Consider the following 24663-nt stretch of genomic DNA (forward strand, 5'->3'; position numbering starts at 1 on the left):
TAGTTTTAGTTATGATGACTATAATAATTATTAAAGCGTATGTCTGTATTAATAATAATGTACACTTTTAATATAAGTTCTAAATTCTTCATCAGACACATATTAGCATTTGAAGAGAAATAGAGCTTATTCTTCAGCAAAAGATAGTTCTATAATCGATAAGTAATTAGTATTAGATATGTTACTAAAAAGATAAGTAAACCTTATAGATAAATTTTACTTGTTAATTCCTCTATCAACTCAATTCTTCTAATAGCCAGTGATAAGTTCATTGAAATTAGTTAAAGAGATTCTACAGGTATTTTGATTATATGATAAAAAAAATAAGTAATGAAAAAAGATAAACATAAGTGTTCCTTTTTTAATGTTATTTTAATAATAAGAAGTATTTAATGTTTTAAATACAATAATAAACTAAAAAAACATAGAATTTTGTTAAAATTTATTCATTTCAAAAGCGGTACGTCAAATGAAATATTTCTTTGTTAAAAAGCCTGCTGTAAATAAATACCTTTATTTTATAAAGGCAATACTTAATATCTAAAATCTACGTCAATTGTTTTGTGAATGTGTGTGTTGGATATCTTCCCGCCAAGGAGCTTCGAGCTGTCAGAAATTGACAAAATCAGTATAACTTTACGGCCGAAGTTGTGTATTTTGTTTTATTTTTAATATATTGTCTTAAAAAATCATTGTTTTATTAAAATGGCTAAACCAGAAGAAAGTGAAGAAAATTGGGTGGCCACTATGGACAATCTGTGCTCACAATTAAATGTTGATCCAGGTGCGGCGAAAAAATCAAAGGAATCATATTCGGAGATTAAACAAAATTATACATTGGACGTGAGTATAAATGGATTATCATTTCGAATTTAAAAAAAATTTACGATCCATGCCTAGCTCTTTAGTTATAATAGTTTTTCGTGATAAAATAGTTTTAAATCTCTAGATTTCTGTGGCGCAGTTCTAATCAGTATAGTAATGCAAATGAAATCTTCAATAATAACTTGCAGGGTGATGAGCTGCACTGGATGGCGTGCGCTCTATACGTCGCGTGTCGTACTTCTATCACGCCGACAGTGCAATCAGGAAAGGCTGTTGAGGGCAACTGTGTCAGCCTCACCAGACTTCTTAGACTATGTAACATAAGGTACAGTCTGAACATACAATTTAATACATATTGTAGTACCACGACACTTTTACACAGAACTAACAATTTATTTTTGCATATTTCAGCCTTATCCAATTTTTCAACAAAATCAAGAACTGGATGGAAATGGCTTCAATGTCAACAGATTTTAAAGATAGGATAACTAGATTAGAACGTAAATTTGCAGTATCCACTGTACTTTTTAGAAAATTTCAACCAATATTTCAAGAAATATTCTCTGGTTTAACAAATGAACCAGTTAAAAGCAACACTAAAAGCAAGAAACAAAAGTAAGTAGAAATAATTTTTCATACAAACAACATTATATATTACAAAAAGTTCCTAGTAGTATTCAGTATTTAGTATTCAGCCAATTTAACAAAGATGTTAAGTAATATATAAAACTTCTTTTCAGGTTACAACCATGTACAACAAATGCTTTATTTGAGTTCAGCTGGTGTTTATATGTGTGTGTGAAGGGAGAGTTCCACAACTCGGCCGATGATCTTGTTGATATGTATCATGTTTTATTGTCATGTCTTGACTTTGTGTTTGCTAATGCCTTCATGGCTAGACGCTATGATGTTATAAATCCTGCTTTCAAAGGTACGGACTTAGAATACTATTTATTTGTAATATTCAGTCATTATGCTTTTAAAAGAAACAAAGTTTTTCGAATTTGCAATTTCTATTATTTCGCATCTTATGTAGATTAAGGGTAATCATGATGATTATTTCATCCTGTCTGCTAGTAATCACGGTTGGTGTATAGTGTATAGGAACCGAAACATCGGGATTATGTAGTTATAAGATAACAAAAACGTGCATAGTATCTGGAAAACTCAGTTTCATTTAAATGAATATATGAGAAAATCTTAGAGATCATTATTATACTGTTTTTTTATGAAGCTTATGTGGCTGTTATATTTTAATAAAAAAATTTTCTTTGATGAATGATAAGATTTCTCACTCATCCCTACCATATTTTATTAATTTGTTCATTTTTAGGCTTACCGTCAGATTGGCTTAAAGATGATTTTGAATTACCAAAAAAGCCACCCTGTATTATATCAGTGCTGTGTGAGATCAAGGAGGGATTGGCGGTTGAAGCCGCAACTATGAAGGAGTACAGTTGGAGACCTGTGATAAAGACGTTTTTTGACAAAGGAGTAAGTTGAAATTTATATGAATTAAGCATTTAATAAAAACATCTGTATGAAAATACTTAGAATATATATGTTACATAAGAATATTACCTACTTTTTGTTTTTATAGATTCTTAAAGGTAACAATGATCAACTGACAGGTTTACTTGACATCGGTAATTTTGATGCAAATCTAAAATCACTGAACAATTTATATGAAACCTATGTATTAAGTGTTGGCGAATTTGATGAGAGGATATTTTTGGGTGAGTTGTTTGTTCAAATTCACTATTATTTTATACTATGGTAGCTATCGCCCGCGACTTCGTCCGCGTCAGTTTTAGAATTAGAAATGTATAGCTGATAGGAGAACTCTATTCCGCCTTAAAGGCCAAAAAAAAGCAGATTTTGGAATACATTCAGTTAATTATATCCTTTTTTGGTCAAATGGTATGAAAAGTATCCTATGCCCATCTCCTAGTTCAAAGTGTACAGCCAAATCTGCACATATTTTGAATTATAAATAGTGTAAGTAACGCAACCTTCTTTTATAGGTATGTAAAAAGTTTTTATATATCATGTAATATTCTGGCTGTCTAATGACAATATTGACATGTAGCATTCAGCAATAAAATGGCTAGATTTTTTAGTTTGAACACAATTTTGTCATATTTTGTTAATGATGAAGGTATATTATACCGAATTTATTATAAAGTTCCGGAGGAATTCATTGTAAAAATATGGTGATTTCAGGGGAGCATGCCAATGAACAGATTGGGACAAAGAATAAGGTTTCGGGGGATGAGATATCACAAGTCATAGCATCATTTGGACCTGTAAGTAAACAGGAATCAGTTTACAATAACATTTATACCCTCTGTAATATATCATCATCAGCCTATATATATATATAGGAGCCTATTGCTGAGTAGAAGCCTCTTCTCACATGGAGAAGGCTAGAGCATTAATCACCACACTTGGTCAAACGGGTTGGCGATTTCAATCTTATAATTTGAAATTATAAGACCAGGTTTCTGTAATATATGAGTGGAGTTAATGATTGTCTAATATCCATCACAACCTTGAATTTACTATCAATGTATCAATTAATATAAATTCTGTTATTATGGTGCCTTGTGTTTATTAAATTTAATGTATTTTTTTGAGAACATTTCTTGAAGATCTTATATTATTACATATAAAATTTTATGTATGATAATTTCCATATTGTATGTGTTTAATCCAGCTTTATTTATATGTATGTGTTATAATTGTGTAGAGTTCTCGAGCATGTCCTGACACACCCCTAACGGGCAGACGTTACTTGGCGCGTCGTGAGGAGCTGACACCAGTATCAGAGGCCACCAACAGTCTAGCTCGACTGGCTGCCCTGCTGAGACAAGCACGACCCAAGCCCTCACCCACCTTATTAAGATTTTTCGCGTGAGTTGTATCATATGCAGTACCATATAAATTTAATTATACTATGCTCACATAAAACTGTAAGTACACCTACAACAAGTTTTCAATGTAACAAAAATTATCCAGTATCGATATAAGTTAAGAATAGTAGGCTGGTAACGTTCTATACTTACTTAAGCTATGCAAACGTGTGCTAAGTTTAATGATTTTCTAACCGGAAAATAGACTGTTATCATTCAATTAAATAATAAACTATAAAATTCTCCAGCGACTGCGGTGTGGATAAAGTGACTATAGTGAAGAATGTGGTGCAACCCTGTAATGGATGGATGGAGAAGTTCTCGGAGAGTCTGTCGGAGTGTAACTGCAGTAAGGAGACCATAGCGTTCAGGTGCAACATGGTTACATGCCTGTACTATAAAGTGTTTGAACACATCATAACGGAGGAGCACAGGAAGAAACCGCAGTTGTCATTACAGGTACATAGTATTAATAGCTCATAACTTTAACACTCAAGCCGTATAAAAGTAATGCTGCCTTATAAATGTTGCCACATGTAATAATTGACCAATTAAAGATTGTTCAAGTTAAAAACTAACAACAATTAAGAAATGACATATAAATATTGATAAATAAAATTTTGATGTCTTTTGGTAAAAAATAAGTGCTTTATACTTAATGCACATTAATGTATACGCCATATATACACCACAATATTTTTTTAGTTGATTTCTATCTGTTTGTTTCTGTTAATTTCTAAAACGTCCAACCCGATGTCAAAAGGACTCACACTGGCATATAGTTGATGTGATAAGGAGTGACTTAGGCTGCTTTAATTTATAAAAAATATTTTTTGTTAATATGGGGTTTTCCAATAGGGACGCTTGAACTTTGACAGCTGATTGCGGCCATGTTGTTTGAGTGACAGCTGTCAAATGCAGTGTGTTATATTCATTCCGTCCTCCCAAACCACCATGGCAGGTTACAGTGTCGAGCAGCACGTGCAAATCATAAAATTGTTTTATGAAAATGGGTCTTCAGTTCGAGCAACGTTCCGCGCACTTCGCCCGTTTTACGGTCGCGATGATCGTCCTGCCGAGTCGACTATCCGTCGATTGGTGGACAAATTCGAGTCAACCGGGTCAGTTAACAATCAGCCGGTTCCCGTGCGTCAACGTAACGCGAGATCTGCCGAGAATATCGCCGCTGTGCGCGACAGTGTCCTCGAAAACCCGCGGCAGTCAATTCGGCGTCGCGCACAGGAACTCGGCCTTTCGCAGACGACAACTTGGCGAATTTTGCGTTGTGACTTGAGCCTGCACCCGTACAAGATCCAGCTGACCCAAGAGCTCAAGGTTAATGACCATAGACAGCGCCGTGTGTTCGCTGACTGGGCATTAGAGCAGTTGGAAGTTGACGCCGATTTTGGCAAAAAAATCATCTTCAGCGACGAGGCGCATTTTTGGATGAATGGCTATGTCAACAAGCAAAATTGCCGTATTTGGGACGAGACCAATCCACACGAGGTTCACCAAGTGGCAATGCACCCGCAGAAAGTGACTGTTTGGTGCGGATTTTGGGCCGGAGGCGTGATTGGTCCGTATTTTTTCGAAAACGATAATGGTGTGGCCGTCACCGTCAATGGTGAGCGATACCGGTCGATGATAACCAACTTCTTTTGGCCTGAAATCGAGAATATAGATCTGGACAACATGTGGTTTCAACAGGACGGCGCTACGTGCCACACAGCACACGCTACGATGGAAGTTCTGCATGAGCAATTTCTGGACATGGTCATCTCGCGCGGAGGCGACGTGAACTGGCCACCGAGATCGTGCGATTTGACCCCGCTGGACTTTTTCTTGTGGGGTTTTCTTAAGTCGCAGGTCTATGCCAACAAGCCGCAAACCACCGATGCCCTCAAAGTCAACATACGCCACGCCATCGATCAAATACAGCCCGATTTGTGCGCCAGAGTCATCGAAAATTGGACCTTTCGTGTGCGCGCCACCAACCGAAGCCGTGGCGGTCATTTGAATGATGTCATATTCCATACATAATGGGGTCGATAGACCTTCCAAATAAAAAAAAAATTTCGCAAATATCTTTCCTGCATGTATTTTTTTTTGCATTTCAAAGATCAAGCGCCCTTAATGGAAAACCCTATATAAATAGCGATAATAAAATTCATTGTATGAGATGTCGCGGGTACAACTAGTTGATTTGGTTTGAAAATCCAATTCATCGTTATAATGTATTTTTTGTATAACATTCCAGATTCTTCTGTCCCAGGAGACGTTCCAATTGACGGTGTACGCTTGTTGTACGGAGGTAGTCCTACATGCCTATGGAGTGCATTCCCTTCGTTTCCCGAGGGTCCTTCAGATATATGGTCTCAGTGCGTTCCACTTCTACAAGATCATTGAGCTGGTGGTGCAGGCCGTGGTGCAGAAACTGAGCCGGGATGTCATCAAACATCTCAATGCGGTGAGATATTACATAATAGTATAATGACGTTGGGGTATATATTTTGTATATAATTTATTTATGGAAAAATTTTATAGGAAAATGTTGCTATAAGCAAACAGTACAACTGAGTGTACACCTTTGTGTGTAACTCTTCTAAGAATACTGCAAAATTTAAACATTCATCATTATTTAAGACACTGTCAAAAGTTCATTGTCTCAATGTATTGATGTAATATGTGAGTGTGTCAAATCTTATTATGTGTATGTATGTCTCTGACTGAATAACACCCAAACCAAGAAAGCTTTATATGTGATTTGAATTGAACTTTCTAATGTTCACAGAATCATAAACAAATTTTGTAACATAAATATTTATTTATTTAAATGGATATTTTTAATAATTTGCAGGTTGAAGAGCAAGTCTTAGAATCATTAGTATGGACATCTGACAGTCCGCTCTGGGATCAGCTGAGCAAGAATCCCATACCGGCCGCCATTGAAGTATACGCGCAAGATTCACCCAACAGAAGGAATGCCAGTATGTATTATATATATATATATATATTCTAAGTATTATGAAAGTATGAAGTTCTTGTTTTAAAAGTATCTTTTTTCTGTTTACGTCTGATTCTTGAGTTATGTAGATATTATTTTATGTTTTAAACATTCGCAGGGTTTATTTTTATTTTTCGCAACGAGTTTCTACAACAATAAATTTCTAAGGCTATAAAAAATTACATAACTTACACATATACAGAGTATATGTTCTAAAATACTTATAAAAATATTATATATTATGGTAATATTTTAAACGACTAAATAATTTCTTGTCGACAGGTGGTTTACAATCTCCGATATCAGCGGCCATAGATAGGTATTTAACACCGATGGCAGATCAAGCGAAGAAACAGCTTTTTAAGGATAACATCAAACCTGGACAATCACTGCTAGGTATTTAGTACATAACTTAATATTTAATAATATATTTCAATCGTTTTGTATATATATATAATCTATCTGCTATCTGATTTCAGTTCAAACAAATAACAACGTTAAGCAGGAGCCACAACAAGTGCCGATTGTGTCAACAGCGGAGACCACACCCAACACAACACCCAAGAAAGCAAATAACTCATTAATACTTTTCTTCAGGAAGGTAGAACATAAACAACATACTATATAATCAGATAGTTTAAAGTTTTTATAACTATATAGTATATTCTATGAAATTTTGTTTGCCTTGTTAAAAGCATTGTTTATATCATTTAATACATTATCTGTTTCTAGTAAGGATTTCAATTAATTATCCATTGTTTACATATTGGAAGTATTAATACTAAAATCATTATATATACTCATTATATATTACATATACTCATTTATATAGTCAACATTGGAAATTATAAAGATCTTCATATATTTTCTAAGATAATCATAAAAACTATAGATTATAGATATGTATTGTCCCAGTATCTGAGTAGAGCGTTACTGCATACACACAAGTAATAATATTACCAAGCATTCCATAATGTCTCTTAGTAAATATATCTCGTAAATTTAACCCACATAAGATAATTTGGTACAAAGAAAAACAAAACTGAGATATGTTTTACTACAGCTGATTAAAAAATTATAGGATTGCTAACTTTATCAACAATCCACAGTTCTACAGCCTGGCTGTGATCAGGATGAATGATTTGTGCACGAGGTTGAAGTTGACAGACGACGAGCTCAAGAGGAAGATATGGACCTGTGTGGAGCACTCCGTCATGAACCAGACACAGCTCATGAGGGACAGGCATCTCGACCAGATACTCATGTGTGCCGTCTACGTCATATGCAAGGTGTGCATGACGTGCATACACTGTTTTCTACACCGTGCATACGCATTAGATATTACCAAATTACTGTTAAATATCATCATATCTACAAATTTCCTTGCTCCTGAACTTTATTTTACACTCTAGGATAATAAGATAAAGAATTTAATGGCGACTGGAAATATCATCTTTTTTTATCTCATTATGACACTAAATCGTTAAAATAAAAAAAAAAACATTTTTATTACATATAATACATATAGTTTGTTGATGATGGACATTTGAACAGGTTTCCAACGCGCCCAGCAATCAAGTTGAGAGAACATTCGCGGACATCATGCGCTGTTACAGACAGAGACCTCTGGCGGACAATCATGTTTATAGATCAGTTCTTATTAACAAAGGAAACGATGAAGGTAGTCATTACAATTTAAACCTTTATATAAAGTTGTGGTGGCCTTGTGGTTAGAGGCCCGCCTTTCGTGCCTTAGGAAGCGGTTCCAAACCTGGCAAAGGTACCAATGGGATTTTTTCCGAGTCATATGCACTTTATAAGAGTATTTAGACACCACTGATGAGCGGTGAAGGAAAAGCATCGTGAGGAAACCTAACCTGGGCTTATAATTTCAAATCATAAGTTTGAATCGCCAATCCGCTTTGAATAAGTGTGGTGATTAATGCTCTAACCTTCTCCATGTGAGAAGAGGCTATACTCATCAGTGAGCACCGATAGGCTGATGATGATGATGATTATAATTATCTCTAATAGAATGTCTTACTTATAAAAATATTATTGTTACAGAATCACCGGAGAGAGGAGATCTTATAAATTTTTACAATAAAGTATATGTTAAATGCATGCAGAATTTCGCGCTACGGTTCACTGGGAAACATAAAGATGTAAGGGCATATTTCATTTAATTAATTCAAATTTTTATATAAAAGCGATAGTAACGATTCTACATATATGTTCCAGGGCTGCAGCCTATCTCCGCTGCCGGCTGGTCGCGCCGGACGCTCGGGCCGCTCGGGCTGGTCTCCCGGCGGCCAGCGAGTGTCGGAGCGCCACCAGTTATACGTGAAGCCGCTCACCACCCCGCCTCACCACCACCACCACCTCACCTACAGGTTCAGCCGCAGCCCCGCCAAGGTCACCTACAACTACACAACACTCCCGCTATATAATATATACTATACTGTATTAATCTTCAGCGGTCGTATCTGCCGAGCTCGGGCTTCAGTGTGATATGAAGCGGCATTCAGTTTAATAATTTGCATTTAGTTGATATAGACTGTAACTTCACGATGCATCAACATATTCATAGATTGTCGATTTAAACTAATATAACCGAACCGCCATTTTGTTTCGGACATTCAGGTTTCTAAATAAAACATACGTCATCTATAGAATACTATGATAGCTATTTACTGTCAAAGCTTTGTAGCTTTATGCGACTGTTTTGTAGGAAGTTGTTTGTAATGGCTTCGTAATACATGAGGCCACTCAAAAATTCTTGTACCAGACATCTTTTAAACAAACAAATGTTTGTTATGCAATGTCATTATTTCTAAAATATAAGTTCTTCAGCAAAATATATCATTGCCCAGCATGTTCTGACTCTATAAGGTTGTAATTTCAATCAACCTGGTACAATTAACAAGGAAGATAATTTTTTCGATTATATATATATCACTGTATGCATATTTAATTTATAATTGTATATATATCAGCAGTGGGTTTAATGCTATTGTTTTAGTTAAATATTTCAAAATATATATTTTTTCCACAGGATCTCCAGGCCATTAACACTATGGTGTCCTGCGAGGTGGGAGGGGTGAAGCGGGCTGTGGACGGCGAGGCTGGCGACGTGGTCAAAAGAGCTCGGTGTGCGGCGCCGGGGGTCGCGCGCAAGCTACAGGGTCTAGTTAGCGACCGACAGGCTGTTTAGAATATGGTCCACTATCCAGTACGTTAGTTACACAGAAAAGTTATTTAACAGGCAGCATTCACAGTGACAACTAATACTTTTATGCAAATTCTAGCGAAAAATACACGAAATTGCGGGATAAGTCTACCTTAAGTGTACATTATAATGTCCGAACTTTGCTATTGTAGAATTTCATTAAAATCGATTCAGTAGTTTGTGTTCAATGGTTATAAATATCCAAGCGTCCATGTTACAACAAGTGCTGCCATCTAGTGAGAAATGTAACAGTTAATATATTTAAGAGATTATCAAAAACAAGTAAGGAAGAAACAGTTTTAACTTTGCCAAATATACGTGTAAACTGTCAAGGAAGTTACGTCCGAGTGTTTAAAATATTCTTTAATCAGTTTATATTAATTTAATCTTTATAATTCTATGAGTTTTGTTATTTTGAATAAAATATAAATGTACCGACCATTATTTATTTCTGTTTCAGTGTAGTCGCCGCGCCATACACGAGCGGGACATGAATTCCAGTCATATTTATTGTAGTACCAAAAAATGCTTGTAGCTCTCTAGGTGTATCTTTCCGTTGTATTTTATATTTTTCACTTGACTTATGACAAAATTATTGAAAATCAATTGCGGTGGAGAACTATCGTCACAACGCGGGCCTCTATTCGGCGCGCTCTTATTGGTGCTATCTCTGTAGCTTCGGTACGCCGCTGGGTCACAGCCGTGATGCTTGCAGCGGAACAGCTTCGGTATCGGAGACTCGGATTGACACAAACTGAAAACTATATTGATCTCATACGTCGCTGACGGCCGGGCGTCCGCGGCGAGCTCGTCCGTGTATTTAATAAGTATGTCGTGTGTCGAGATTCTCGTGTTTGGTGTATATCGCGCCGGGACGCGTCGGCGCCGGTGTAGGTAAGCGTCGCGGAGTCATGTATATAGAGATATGTTTTACACCAAGCGAACACGACCGTTTAATCTATTGTAACGAAATGATTTTAAATATTTATCTCGGGCGCGAGTCGCCCGGCGCGGAGTTCCTGTTTATTTCCGCGGGCCGCGCTCCGGTCCGCGTCTGTATTGTTTGCTTCCATTCATATATTATTTTTAGTCTGTAAGCGATGATCAGAAAAGTTATAATCAATTTTTTTTTTCTTTTTAAACCTCAATCAAAATTAAATGATTGTATATTTCGGACATAACAATGCTTCACGCATTCTATGTAGATTTTACTTGCTAGTATAATATAAAATATTTAAATATGTTTGTTTTATTCTGTCAAATGTTGATGTGATGTTTGGCGGCGTTTGATGATGTATTTCAGCAACTGTACGACATTATCAGGGTGATTGATAATTAAGGTTTATTCATGTTCATTACCTTGAACCTATTAGACGTTGGCTTTGAATTTAATTTCGAAATTATAAATTAATAAAATATCTGATTTTCCAAAAAAAAAATAATGGGTTAAGGTGAGATACAGATAAAAAATTACTAATTGTTCGTGGAGTCCCTCCGTGCTGAAGAAGTGAAACTTCGTAATGTTGGGATGAAAACAGGAAGGAAATTCCTTATATTTAATGTTTCTTTAAGACAATCTTTATTAACATTACTCACAATTGTTTGCCCGCAAGCTTTTAATTAGTGCGGCATGGATGGCGCCTCTTGTTACACCGCACTAGCGAAAACGAAATATTATGTATTGACCTACGACAAAAGGTGACCAACAACAATATCACCTTTGGCTTCGAGTGTTGATATGCCTGAAACATGTGACGCGAATTAAACAATAATATGGAAGGGTTATTTAAAGGCGAGTAGCGAAAATGAAAGTTTTGCATATTAATAAAAACTATAATTAGCGAAACATTAGTTATTAATGACAATTAATGATAATTACGGTTAACTATATTTATAATTTAAAAATCCTTAAGTTACATGATTCATTCCGGGCTCAAGATTCTATCTATCCGACGGTATTGTTGCAAATTAAATCGCATCAGTCATTAATGTCCCCACAGAACGTTCTGGAACAGTTAATTGCACTGTAGCATGTTCGGATGAACGATGGGAGTCCTAGTTATATTGCAATGAGGAGGATTATCGTATCGGTTATCTGATACGAGAGTGAAAGGAGATAGAGTTGATTATAAATGAAGTCAAAGCTGATAAACTTCTTATCCACAAGGATTTCAGTGAAAATTATCACAGTTAGTGCACAGAAATCAAGGCCTTTCATTAGGGTGGCTCTCGAGAACAATCCCATAATTTTTTGCAGTCTCCGAAAATATATTCCATTCACCTGCTGCCATTTGGACAAGTCTGCGAAGAATTTTTAATAATCTTCCATTGCACTTTCACTATCCAACCCCAACCACGGATTTTCATAAACGTAGAAATAAAACGGTTGATGTTTCCGAGCACAAAATTTTTAAACGCTAAGTATGATTTTGATGTGATTAAACCTTGTAATTTGCCTTTTAGAAAAAATCCTTAAGAATTTATTGAAGATCTCAATTAACAAATAAAATATTGAAGGTATTTGTGAAAATTGAATCGATAAATGTAGCAAAGCGTTCCGATGAATGTTAAATAAATAATTTAATTCTCGAAAACACGTCCATGTTGATATCGGTGACAGTAGACTGTTAATCTAAGGTTTTTTGATACGAATGTTTATAGAATGCTGTTATTTTTGCAAGACTATGCTACAATAATAATAAATTATCAATTATTTTAAATCACATCAGTCCTCTGGCTAAATTAACAGTCAGTTCCCGTAAACTGTTTAAAGCAACGAGGAATAATTTCTTGGAAAATGTGTAAAATCCCGTGGACCCATTCAACTCTCAACTCATTTGAATTTTCTTTGAGACCGATCACGGGTTTTTGGTAAGTGATAAAAAAAAAACAAATCAGCATTAGTACAGGCACTAAACGAGGTCACATATCTTTATCTTTTACTTCCACATTTTCGTTACGGACAAAGAGAGGATTTCCAAAGTGGAAATTTGTTAAAACTCCGAGAATATCAAATAAAAAGTGTGATGTCGGTCACAGAAGGAATTAAAAATGAAGGAGTCGTCTTGTCTGATTGGTGCAGTAAATCAAGCTGCGAGCGCTATAGCAAGCGATTCTATTTGCAAGACCTGGCTCCAGGCGACCTAACTTTTTCCTCGTCTCCAAAACCACTTCAGAAACTAAAAATTTTGACGACGACAGCGAGTAGATTATTACTTCACTCATTTTTGTATATTCAAGGACGTTCTTTCAAACTAAATTAGCATTAAGACCTAACATATACACAATGCATCATGTACAGCAACATTTTTTGTATACAGTAAAAATATCATTATTTAATATTGATCAAAACTAACGATTACTTCCAGAATAAAATATCATAGTTATAGTAAAGTTACGTTTGTTACTAAAATTATCGACTGCACGAAGTCGGCTCCATCAAAATAAGTTGTATATAGCTCTGGTCCAATGTCTTCTCTCACGACAAATAGGGGGTTAAATTAAATATATATATATAGACAGTTATATATATATATATATATATATATATATATATATATATATATCAATAAAACTATGTTTCTTGGATTCTACTCGTGTATTTTATTTTATTACTTTATATTATAAAACAAAAAGCTACACTTTCATCACGAGATTACGAAAGCCTGATATCGCGATGGCTTAAATCATTTTCACAATAAAATACACAAAGCAATATCCGAAAAACATAGCTTTTTATACAAATATACTGGCGAAAATGTAAAATATCATATATATGTGTGTAAGTGACCAATGAGGTCCAAAAGACCAGGTAATGCAGGTTGCTGGGAGCTAAAGTTGCAGGTGTTGGAGGTGTTGCAGGTCTTGAAGGTCCACAGACGGATATTCAATGTAGCGAGTCGGTGGAGAGCGGCGAGGAGCGCGCCGAGGGCGGGGCCGAGCGAGACTGTCAGCTGGCGCGACCCTTAACAAAATACATATATGAGAAAAATAATGAGAATTCCGTTGTTTTGTTGTTGAATGATAAAATTTTGTCCGCATACCATTTGCATTGTATTCATAGACAAACAAATAATGTGTACTCAATAAGTAGATACGTTAACTATCGTCAGCGACATCTGTTGTCAAGAATTACACACTCCATACTACAATCTACATACAGCCGTTATGAGGAATTGAAGCAAATAGTACACACATTAACCAATACATCACAGCAGATATTATTCTCATGACCAAACTACATTATTTTAAAGCTTTATCAAAATCCGTTGAGCATAATTTACACGACAGAGCGACAAACATCCGCAATGTTAGTACACAATGAAAAATCGCTACGATTTTAGTCAGAGAATTATGGAGGTCGGTTAAACAGTCGTTACCCAATGTGACTATTTAATGTCCGTATTTAACAGTTAACTATATAGTATAAGTTACTTCCAACTTTCTGTTATACTTGAATACTCTTTTAATATCAGTCAGTCAGTTTGAACCTGTATGACCTCTACGAGATCAGATCACACGGAGCGTTCTCAGTTTTCGTTCATATTTAAACATATTAGTATGAAGCCCAACTGTGTATAAATTTAAACGGCTCCGTCTGTGTACCTTGCCCTCTTTGATCGCGATGACGTATCTCTGCGCCACGCGCTCGGCTGGCGAGTATCCGTCAGCGTACGAGGAATCCTGCGACAGACAGAGGAATTTTTATCAGATATTAATAATAGCTACGTTTGTTTTAGTTTTTTTATCAGAGACATAAAAATTTTATCACCAATAATGTATGTAGTAGACAAAGTAATAAAAAACTATTAACTAAGTGCTAGCTGTTATAACTATTACTGGATATTATTAATATGTTTGATTATATTTTTTTTTTAAATCCGAGAGCTACTGTTATGAGGTATATGAATTCACAATATACATATAAACTTGCCAAATATATATTCCTAACAGCATACTAACCTCGAACAGAACCTCATACGGGTCAGCGGCCGAGGAGGGTAGGCGGTTCACTACGGCGCGATAGAAACACGTGGTCTGAGGGTACAGCGCCATCACTACCGCGCCCTTAGGGAACAGAGCGCCCTCGTCCGTCCGGGGGTCCGCCCTCATCAGGGGCAGAGGCACTACTCGTCGTTTGCTCAGAACATGCCGATTCTTCTGCTCCTCGTCTATATCGTCCACCTCGTATTTACCCTGAGCCGGTAGCCAACTCACAACCTGCCAACGAACACTTCTACTGATCATATACGAATAACTTCAAATTAACAAAGAATATCCCTTGTGACGTTATAGCTACTAGGAAATTACGTCGTTACGTGGCCATACATACAGCTTGTGAGTATATACTGTATATGTTATGACCATTGGTAGATGAAAGTTATGAGGAGTTTTCTTAACATGGGGACACCTAATCTATATTTTAAACCATTGTGAGGACATCAACTTGGCCCGGCAGCTTTGCGATTGTCAAAAAGACTTAAGTACGATATAAAAGATTCCATTCAAACAGCAGTCAATACAGTATTGTAAATTCCATATATGTATAACAACCTCGGCCAGGATCCAATTCTCCTCTTTCTCGGAGACCCTGACTAGGGCGGCGACGGCGTCCCCTGCACGCGCCACGTGCCCTGAGTCCGCGGGCACAGCCCCACAAAGCGGAGGCGCACGCTCACCCACACGTCCTACATGAAGGGGCAAAGTCTGGGCAGCACTTAATAACATCTTCATCAGGGCTCCACAGCCTATAGTCTCTTTATTACCAGCGTGTCGAGCCTGCAGTACAAATATATCATTGAAATGTATATAACAAAATAAGATAATAAATTAAACAATAAGTATATGTATATATGTATATATGTATATATATATATATATATATATATATATATATATATATGTGTGTGTGTGTGTGTGTGCGCGAGTGTCTGTATCAATTTGTCAATCTTGCCACAACTTTGCTAATAATAACCTTTCGTAGCCCATACTATCACATTAATTTTGTAGAATTTACACAAATAAATACTCTTTATTTGTATGGCTATTATATATTTGGTAGGATTTTTCCAAATATGATTTAGCCATCAAAATAATATTTGTATTACTACTACAAACCTGGATCCTCCTCTCATTTTTGATAGCTCTTATTTCATATATTCTTGATAGAGCCGCCCGAAGAACCCTCTCTTCTTGTTCGGCCGCTGTCAAACCAGCTTTATACAAATTCTTGAGCTGCATCTGTTAAGTAGTTAGGTATTTCTGTTAATATACATGTTAATATCACTGTTAAACTAATGTTTGCCCGTAACTTTACTCTTTACTGTGCTGTAAAACATTACAGACTATTCAATTAAATGTGGATGTTTTCTGTTTGGTAGTTTCTGGGATGTAATGAACAAACACACATACACACTCTCAAAAGATATAACACAGAGATGACATGAAAAGAATGCTTTAGGTTGACTAAGATTTTGTGCAACTTATTCAAAATCAATAAAGTAAAAGTAGTTTTATTGGTTCCAATTAATTAAATTTAGCGAGAACCATAGCTTAACCTGTTGAGAAGAACTTGAAGAATCCTCGGCAGAGGATGAAGATTCTGCAGCTTTTTCAACTCTTAAAATTGATTCGATACACTGCTCATTACGACTTCTTTCTGCCTCTATGTCATAGATTAGTCTGTGCAATGTTCTTAGACGTTCCTGGAATAAATGATCACAGTACAATGTTTGTTTCGCACATTAAATCTTTTCATATGATTTTGTTGTTTACCTGGACTTGCTGTGCAGCAACATCGGCGGTCAAAGGCATTATTACAATTCAGATAATTTCCTACTTAAGTATATAACGTGAAGCCAGCTGACGCACACAAATACCTGTTGACATAAATGTATATAAAAATATAATAAAAAGATTCTCAGTTATACAATTTCATATATTAAACATCTTACCGCTATAAATACTGTCAAAACTCTGGGTTTTAACATCACACTTTACAGCATAACATCATTCAAGGAAGTGTTTGTAGCAGCAATATTAATTTATATTTATTATACTGCACTTAATAATATAATAACATCATAATGCCACTATCGTTCATATTCATTCAACTCTGCTGTTTTGCATTAAAGATTGAAGAAGCAAAAAGTTACTGTCAGTTTACACTTCACTGTTGACATATAAATTTAATCAAATCTAATATAGACAAATATCTAAGTATAATTTTTTATATCATAATTATCTCCAATTAAAGGACAACGAAAGGCTGAAAAATGAGAATATATTTAATAATATTACTGAGCATTAGCCTTTTTTTTAAATAATGGTACTTGCTACCAAACTAAGTGAAGTATAATAAAAATTATTGTATTCGATCATATTTTAAGCAAGTCTTAATTTTAAAAACAAGTATCAGATTTAAGAGATTTCAAATTTATTAAAATTTATCTAACATTTGTCACTATATGCGTTATATTGTAGAATATTTTTTAAATACCTTCATTGTGTAAAGGCTGATAACGGGAAACCATAAACAAATATAACCCACTGGTATCTTTAACAAAAGTTGTCATCTGTGTCATTATTTGACAAGTAGTTGTTTGGCGTTAAGATTTTATTTTTCGCTTAAAAACAAATCTGTAAATATCAAATTGATTATAAGATGTTTCCTAAATAATAATATTTTAAGTGAATTTTAAAACTGTTAACTACATGACGCCAATAATATTTTCAAACTAGGTCATTTAGAACTTTCTAAATTGGTTACCGGTACGTCAGATAGCTTCTAATTTTACTAGTTATAGTAATTGTGTGATATATAGATATAATCATCATTATTTCAGATCGCGTGTGTGTGGTGTTTGATTTTAAGTTTTAATATTTTTTTTATAAAAGTGAGTGAGTTGATATGGCAGATAATGACGATTATTTAGACTCGATTGACAACAACCATCTAGACGGAACCAACGGTTCATTAAACATGACCGACAACAGCCTAGGCGTAAGTACTGATGCATTCTTTTGATTCGTGATTGAAATATTAATATACCATGTGCAAACAAACTTAATAATAATAACAACAGAAATATATGACATACACTTAATACTAAACTATTATCCGTATCGTATCTGTGTTAATATATTGTACGCTTTACAGCAAATTCTTAATATTTTAAAGCCAAATCTACCAATTAATTCTAAAATTAAAATACAGTTTTACAAGTATTATAAATATATAATAAAAAATCCCCACAAATTCGTAAATAAATTGATGACAGGTAATTTCTAAACTTATTTATGTACTCCAGGGTGATGAAGCTTCAGGTACAGACGTACCGGACCTGGCCGCGATTAAGGCCAGGGTTAGAGAAATGGAAGAGGAGGCAGAGAAACTTAAACAGATGCATACAGAGGTGGACAAACAGATGAGCTTAGGAAGCCCGCCGGGACTCAGTAAGTTATCATATATACATATTGAGGAGACAAAACTTGTTAACATCCATGGATTCACCGTGCAGGTGCCAGGTCCATAGTGCAATAATAAGAAAATAACTTTGTTACGAATAGTTTACAAACAAATTTTTAGTCCTGTATTTTCACATTGTATAATATTCACTAGCACTCATGTTTATTTACAGTATCATATGTCAATTCATGGAGTTTTTAAACTTTTCTGATTACTCATTAGTGAATTTGTAAATTTTACTTAACATTAACTTTCTTTACCCAGCGAGTCCCCTAAACATGTCACTTGAAGAAAAAATTGAGACTGACAATAGGTCAGTTTATATTGGCAATGTGGATTATGGTGCTACAGCCGAGGAGCTGGAGCAGCACTTCCATGGCTGTGGGTCTATTAATAGGTAAATATTGCACCTCTTTCATAATAGGTATATATAAAACATATCGAAAACTTAGTCAGTGATTCTCAAACTGGACCTTGTTTCATTGCGATTTCAATATTGATTTGTAATCATACCTATGGATTCCCAAACCGGATCCTTGGTTTGATATATGAGTTTCAATGTTGTTTTACAATTATAAAATATGTGATTCTGTTGAGTAGAATATCTTTATGTACCATCATCTTCTAAGTTCACGAAGCCCGAGTGTGTGTATATTCTAGGGATATATCAATAGTCTCAGGTTATATATTTTATTTGAGACAGTTATTATAAAACCGAACACGATTTGCAATATTTTTGTTTATAAAATGTCTATTTAGTTACTAATGTCATTAATAAAAATGTTATTTCCTAAGACATACAGAAGTGGTTTTGATAAGTAAAGGCAGACGTATATTACTGTATTGCAGTAAAAACTTACTATATTGCCATTGTTAAAATGTAAGCTAAATATGGTATACTTTCAGGGTGACAATATTATGTAATAAGTTTGATGGACATCCAAAAGGATTTGCTTATATTGAATTTGGAGACAAAGATAGCGTTCAGACCGCCATGGCAATGGACGAGTCACTGTTTAGAGGCAGGCAGATAAAGGTAATATATATTTTATATTTACTTAGTAATCTTTACTCAATAGAATATTCTGTTACTCTGAACTCATCCAATATTGAATATCATACAAACTCTGACACAGCTGCGAGCTTTAAATATAATTTTTTTAAGAATACCAAGCTGTCATTATAAAGTTGGTGCTACTGTGAACAGTACAGAAATCTATTGGCTAAATTTAATTAAATTATGCTTATATATGTTTTATATTATTTAAACTGGAACATATAGGATCAAACGAAGTAAGTGCTGAGATAAAATCTCTTGCTGTATTTGATGGAAGTACAATGTCACTATCCTTAATAATGGCATGAATTGTCCGACTATATATGGATCGATTTCAGTTTGAATTTGAATATCCTTACACTTTGCTAGATCAATATTGGTATGTTAATGAAGAACTGTTATGTCCACATTTTATTTGATTAATCAAAACTCACAGTGATTGTAATTATTGCATCAGTCAATTAAACTCTTCTTAGTTAAAGTTCTTCATTGATATTGTGTCCAAGTCTTTATACTTATAAAATAAGAAGAAAAAATAATTATATGATATAAATAAAATGTATAGAAATATAAATGAATCGATATAAGCGGAATTAAAGCTGCGGCTTCCGTTGTATCGTTTCCCAGTCGATTTGCCAATTAAGCTGACATGCCCGCACTAGTGGCGGGAATCAATAAAATATCCCGCGTATACACGCTCGAAGATTCGCATGCTGTAATTGACAAAAGCTCTGTGATATAAATATTTTTTTGTATAAATATAAACTATTAATACAACTTACAACTACTAGATTAAATTAGTTACTAGTTTCTTAGTAATTTTGACCGTTATCCTACGACCATTTTTTTTTTAAACGGTGACAATTTACAAATACTGTAGCTCTTGCGAATTGGTAGAAAGGAAAAACTTTTCTAGTAACCTTGACAGTGATGTACTCAAAATATTTAGTATGACGCCACAGACTGTAGACGCCACCACCGGTAGATTACCATATCTATTGTATATACATATTTCTCTCTTAATTCTTAAACCATTTGCATATTTCGTTAAGAAAAATATGAACTAAATTTTTTACTAGAATAACTGAAATATTTTTAAACAATATTAACTAACAAAGTTTTTAAACTATGTATGTATTTAAATTTGCTTGCAATCAAATGACAGATACATGTTTTGGCGGGATTTTTTTCATAAATCGATTTGTGAGGAATTAATCAAATTGCAAACGTTTAATTGTGTATTGAACGATTTGAAATATTTTTCTTAAATTCTTAATAAAACTAGATTATTCATCTTGTCTGTACGTTATAAAGGTAACAAAGTAATCGATGCGTTTGATAAATGTTATATAATACAGACAGAAGGTTACGTCAAATACGTTATTCATTAGTTTAGTTTTAGAAACTAATATTAATACTGTTGTGTGTATTTTTCAGGTGATGCCGAAGCGTACCAACAAGCCAGGCCTGTCGACAACCAACCGTCCACCCCGCGGCGCGAGAGGTCGCGGCCGATCCTACCGCGGCGGGTTCACGCCGTACTTCTCCGGCTACCGGCCCATGCGCCGTGGCAGGTACTACCCATACTAACTACCGCATACACGACACCGCTCCACGATAGTGTTGCATTTATTACTTATCACATGTACCGATTATTCGATATCAGTAACATAATCACAAGCCTGCATCGTCACTACATACGGAGCGTTTAAAGTTTTTCATTCATCAATAACCGCTCGTAATGTCGTGGTAGGTTTATTATTACAAGACTTTTCCTGATATCCAGTCTAGATACAGTCGCTACGTAACGTTTTGTGTTTATGGTATATTATTGTTTAAGAATGCCAAAGTGATAATTCTACGTACATAGTGTGACGATTCATAACTGTGGTTGGGCTACTGAGCTTCTTTTAACAGTAATGTTAATAAATTGATGAAGTACCTGCATTGTTTATATGGAATAGACATTTTGCATTCAAACAAAAGATTTGATTCAATATATTCTGTCACGAAACATCCATTTAACGTTTCTAAGATATACATTTTTCTTAATTTTAATAATCTGGCCTCATATATGTTTATTTTACAAACATGTACTAGCATTGTAGCTGATACTTAGGCATGGCATGACACTTGATATGAATTTGTAGTACAAAAGTGATTGACTTTTCATTATTTTTTTTTATATATACCTACATATTTGGAACAAAATTTTTGCATGTCTAAGGGAGGTTGTGCTGGAATTTTTTTCTTTAAATAGAATCGTAGCAGCTATTAGATGTTTATCAGAATATATGTACATTGGTAATTGAGACAACACTAAAGTGGAGAAGGCAGATTAAATTGTTACTTCGGATGTCATGTTTGTAGATGCTGTTGTAGTTTACTGAGAATGTTTCCGTCTGTGCCATAAGAGATGACACCTTTTTTTGTATAGAATCCTTGATTATAATTTTTTTTTTCATTCCGATGCACATATTTCCTGTACACTTACTTACACTTCACTTCATAATGCATAGTTTTTATGGTCTTCAAACACCGTGGCATCTCTTATGTTGAAAGTCAGTATGTAGTTTTATATAAAGTGATGGTACATGAATGCTGAGAAAAAAAAATTATTATATTTATATAAAATAAAAGGAATATAATACTGGAACTGTATTGAATAAAGTTTATGATGGACATTTATGTATTTTTAATGCTATATCCTACCTTCTCTCCTTGGAGCTTTGTTGCATGGTAGACTTTCATGTTTTTTATATACCTCTCTTGTTTCGAACAGGACTATAAACATATTATTATATCGCTGTGTATGATAATATGTACTTTCTATATATGTATATGCTAGTGCTCGTATATATGTTAATGAAGTGTTGTTTCTAATGGCACACCTTATTTGCAGAGGTTTCAGGCGAGGCGGTTATTATTCACCTTACTGAGTGCGGTAGTGGGGGCTATGCCCCCGGCCGCGAAGATTTTGAGAGGAAATGCCTTGCGACCCTTTAATATTGTGATCTGTGACAGTGTAACAAACTTGTACGTCCCATTTAGATAGGATGTCAAATTGAGTTATTTGTAGATAAACTGTTAGTTTCTGTAGTTTTGAGAGTCCAAGTGCTGAAATCTGTATGGAAATGTGTGTGTTGATGACATGTAGTAAAGTAAGGGATAACTCGTAGGGCACAATGGTGAAAGTGTTAGATGTAACCCGAGGAAGCGTCTGTTTGCTACACAAGTGATATAATTCGTATCTGGACTATTTTCAATATTAATACACATGTTGAAACTCAGTTAAATAACTGATAAAATTTATAGCTTAGTTTAATGAAACATGTTCGAAGGGACTTACAAACTAGTAATAAATCTTAATGTAATATAGACTTAGACGAAATAAGGAAAATAATACTATTGGTTTGGCTGTAGATTTATGGCAATGACAAAAACGACTTTTTGTTTCGTTAATTTCACATTTTCTACCATAATCGCATAGTGAGAGTGCTTTTGCGCTCTTTAAAATATCCATACTGGTGATTGTATACATTTAAGTCAACAGGTTTTTTCTGACATTTGTCAAGCCAAAGATCTATTAATTATCCAGTCAACGTGAAATCAATTTGAGTTTTTTTTTAAACAAACAGTCTAGTTTTAGTACTTGATCCTATTAAATATAGCAGATTCTACTGTTACCTTCGTATCGGTATTTGAACTACTGACGATTATTTGACCCCGCGGCTACGTCACAAATATTTTTAATATGTAACGATAGTGTGGGTCACGCCGTACGGTTTCAATCGTATGTTCTGAGTTAATATAGAATATAATTTCCATTATAATCCCACCACAATTTTTATTCTTACAGTTATTATTATACACAATTTAGAGATTCGTTTCTTATTTGATAATTATAATGAAAAAAAAAATAGTAAAATCTGTTTCGTTAATCAGTTACGTTGTTTTATCTGTATTGTCGTTAATTATCATGTCCTTTTTTTTAATTAAGAAAAAAAGTTTCTTCTAAAAAGGTTGATACAGTATTCAGATATGGTATGTTAAAGTTATTTGAGTTGGTAAGTTTGTGTGTTATAAAACGGATAAGGAACGAGCAATAAGTAGACATTTTCTGCTTTTGTTTAACATCATTGTAGGCGACGACAGATGTATGTTTACTATTATTATTTTATACAATCGTTTAGAAATTATTGCATCTTTTAATCAGAGATTTAATCCATTAATTGTGACAAGCATCCCACAGCTATATGGCACGGCTTATCTTAAAAGTTGAATCTTCGGTAGCTATGGTGATTTTTTTTTAATTCTTAAGGAATCTGAGGATTTGTGTTGATTTACATATTAATTACTAAGTTAAAACATTTATTTTGTATGTGAAATTATTTAAGTAATTATTCATATAGCAATTCATACATTTTAGATGACAATATCATGTGTATTTTTGTAAAAGCACAAAAAAAAATTGTATTTTCACGTAATTTGTACGAAATTATCATAATTTTAGTGAGTATTAATTTTTAAGGGTTTCTTTCTTTTATTTGCTTCTGTTTTAGAAATGTAAGAAAACATGCAAAAGTATTCAAGAAAACTCCTTAACACTGTTGCATCTGATTATTAAAAAAATACAACAAGATCAGTGAAATATCTTAAAAGGTGTGCAGAAATAACAATAATTTTAAGAACTAAATTTTGTGTTTCATTTACTTATGTCCTATTTATTACTTAAAGTGAAAAAGGCTGGTAAATTTTGTCTACTTTCATTTTAAACTTAATGACAAAAAAAAATTAAATATCCCACCTCATATTATATCACGTTATTCTGGATAGGCGTCAGTAATTTTTTATAACTATAAAAATTCAATGTTCCAAAGTGCGAAATTATTTATGAATTTTATTTTGACATTACATATAAAAGGTACCTATGATTCGTTATAAATATATCCTTAACGAGTTTAAAAAATATATCTTGCCGTAATTTCACTTATGATACTGAATGTGAATTCTATCACTAAAAATTTATTATTACAATCCGTTATTACTGCTATTTCTACTAATGACACTAACTAAAACAGTGTTGGTTTTAAATTTTCGTAATAATTTTATAGCATTTTTGTTTCACTCTTCCAAAGTTAATAAAAATGATGTAGAATTGTTTCAAGA

The 24663-nt window shown here is 34.2% G+C and overlaps 3 protein-coding genes across 3 annotated transcripts; 2 read left to right on the top strand and 1 right to left on the bottom strand.

The window, feature by feature from the left end:
• Positions 1–476: 476 nt before the first annotated feature.
• LOC116771722 (retinoblastoma-like protein 2) lies at positions 477–11209 on the top strand. Its single transcript, XM_061528074.1, has 19 exons — positions 477–843; positions 1014–1150; positions 1237–1440; positions 1566–1756; positions 2159–2319; positions 2426–2561; positions 3049–3131; positions 3575–3738; positions 3986–4196; positions 5995–6204; positions 6595–6724; positions 7024–7137; positions 7221–7342; positions 7851–8030; positions 8296–8422; positions 8809–8906; positions 8983–9156; positions 9797–9973; positions 10431–11209. The coding sequence occupies exons 1-18, from the start codon at positions 706–708 to the stop codon at positions 9953–9955; spliced, it is 2739 nt and encodes a 912-aa protein (XP_061384058.1). The 5' UTR covers positions 477–705; the 3' UTR covers positions 9956–9973; positions 10431–11209.
• A 282-nt stretch (positions 11210–11491) lies between these two features.
• On the bottom strand, positions 11492–17136 carry LOC116771960 (SAGA-associated factor 29). The gene is made up of 8 exons (XM_061528077.1): positions 16924–17136; positions 16745–16848; positions 16528–16674; positions 16088–16210; positions 15524–15748; positions 14933–15190; positions 14576–14653; positions 11492–13934 (listed from the first exon to the last, which is right to left on the bottom strand). Exons 2-8 carry the CDS (start codon positions 16781–16783, stop codon positions 13920–13922), a joined length of 885 nt encoding a protein of 294 aa, XP_061384061.1. The 5' UTR covers positions 16784–16848; positions 16924–17136; the 3' UTR covers positions 11492–13919.
• Positions 17137–17546: 410 nt separating this feature from the next.
• On the top strand, positions 17547–24190 carry LOC116771865 (polyadenylate-binding protein 2). The gene is made up of 7 exons (XM_032663854.2): positions 17547–17740; positions 17815–17972; positions 18280–18424; positions 18702–18834; positions 19344–19473; positions 20932–21068; positions 22397–24190. The coding sequence occupies exons 2-7, from the start codon at positions 17880–17882 to the stop codon at positions 22431–22433; spliced, it is 675 nt and encodes a 224-aa protein (XP_032519745.1). The 5' UTR covers positions 17547–17740; positions 17815–17879; the 3' UTR covers positions 22434–24190.
• Positions 24191–24663: the final 473 nt, after the last annotated feature.

The sequence above is a fragment of the Danaus plexippus genome (genome assembly GCF_018135715.1).
Source record: "Danaus plexippus chromosome 16 unlocalized genomic scaffold, MEX_DaPlex mxdp_23, whole genome shotgun sequence".
NCBI classification, from domain to species: domain Eukaryota; kingdom Metazoa; phylum Arthropoda; class Insecta; order Lepidoptera; family Nymphalidae; genus Danaus; species Danaus plexippus.

Coding starts and splice junctions, on each gene's coding strand:
- LOC116771722 (XM_061528074.1), top strand. CDS start 706: ATGGCTAAACCAGAAGAAAGTGAAGAAAATTGGGTGGCCACTATGGAC. Junction 6,205..6,594: donor TCATCAAACATCTCAATGCG/GTGAGATATTAC, acceptor AATAATTTGCAG/GTTGAAGAGCAAGTCTTAGA. Junction 8,907..8,982: donor TCACTGGGAAACATAAAGAT/GTAAGGGCATAT, acceptor TATATGTTCCAG/GGCTGCAGCCTATCTCCGCT.
- LOC116771960 (XM_061528077.1), bottom strand. CDS start 16,783: ATGCCTTTGACCGCCGATGTTGCTGCACAGCAAGTCCAG. Junction 16,211..16,527: donor CTTCAAGTTCTTCTCAACAG/GTTAAGCTATGG, acceptor ACTACTTAACAG/ATGCAGCTCAAGAATTTGTA. Junction 15,191..15,523: donor AGAATTGGATCCTGGCCGAG/GTTGTTATACAT, acceptor GTTCGTTGGCAG/GTTGTGAGTTGGCTACCGGC.
- LOC116771865 (XM_032663854.2), top strand. CDS start 17,880: ATGGCAGATAATGACGATTATTTAGACTCGATTGACAACAACCATCTA. Junction 18,425..18,701: donor AGGAAGCCCGCCGGGACTCA/GTAAGTTATCAT, acceptor TTCTTTACCCAG/CGAGTCCCCTAAACATGTCA. Junction 19,474..20,931: donor TTAGAGGCAGGCAGATAAAG/GTAATATATATT, acceptor TGTATTTTTCAG/GTGATGCCGAAGCGTACCAA.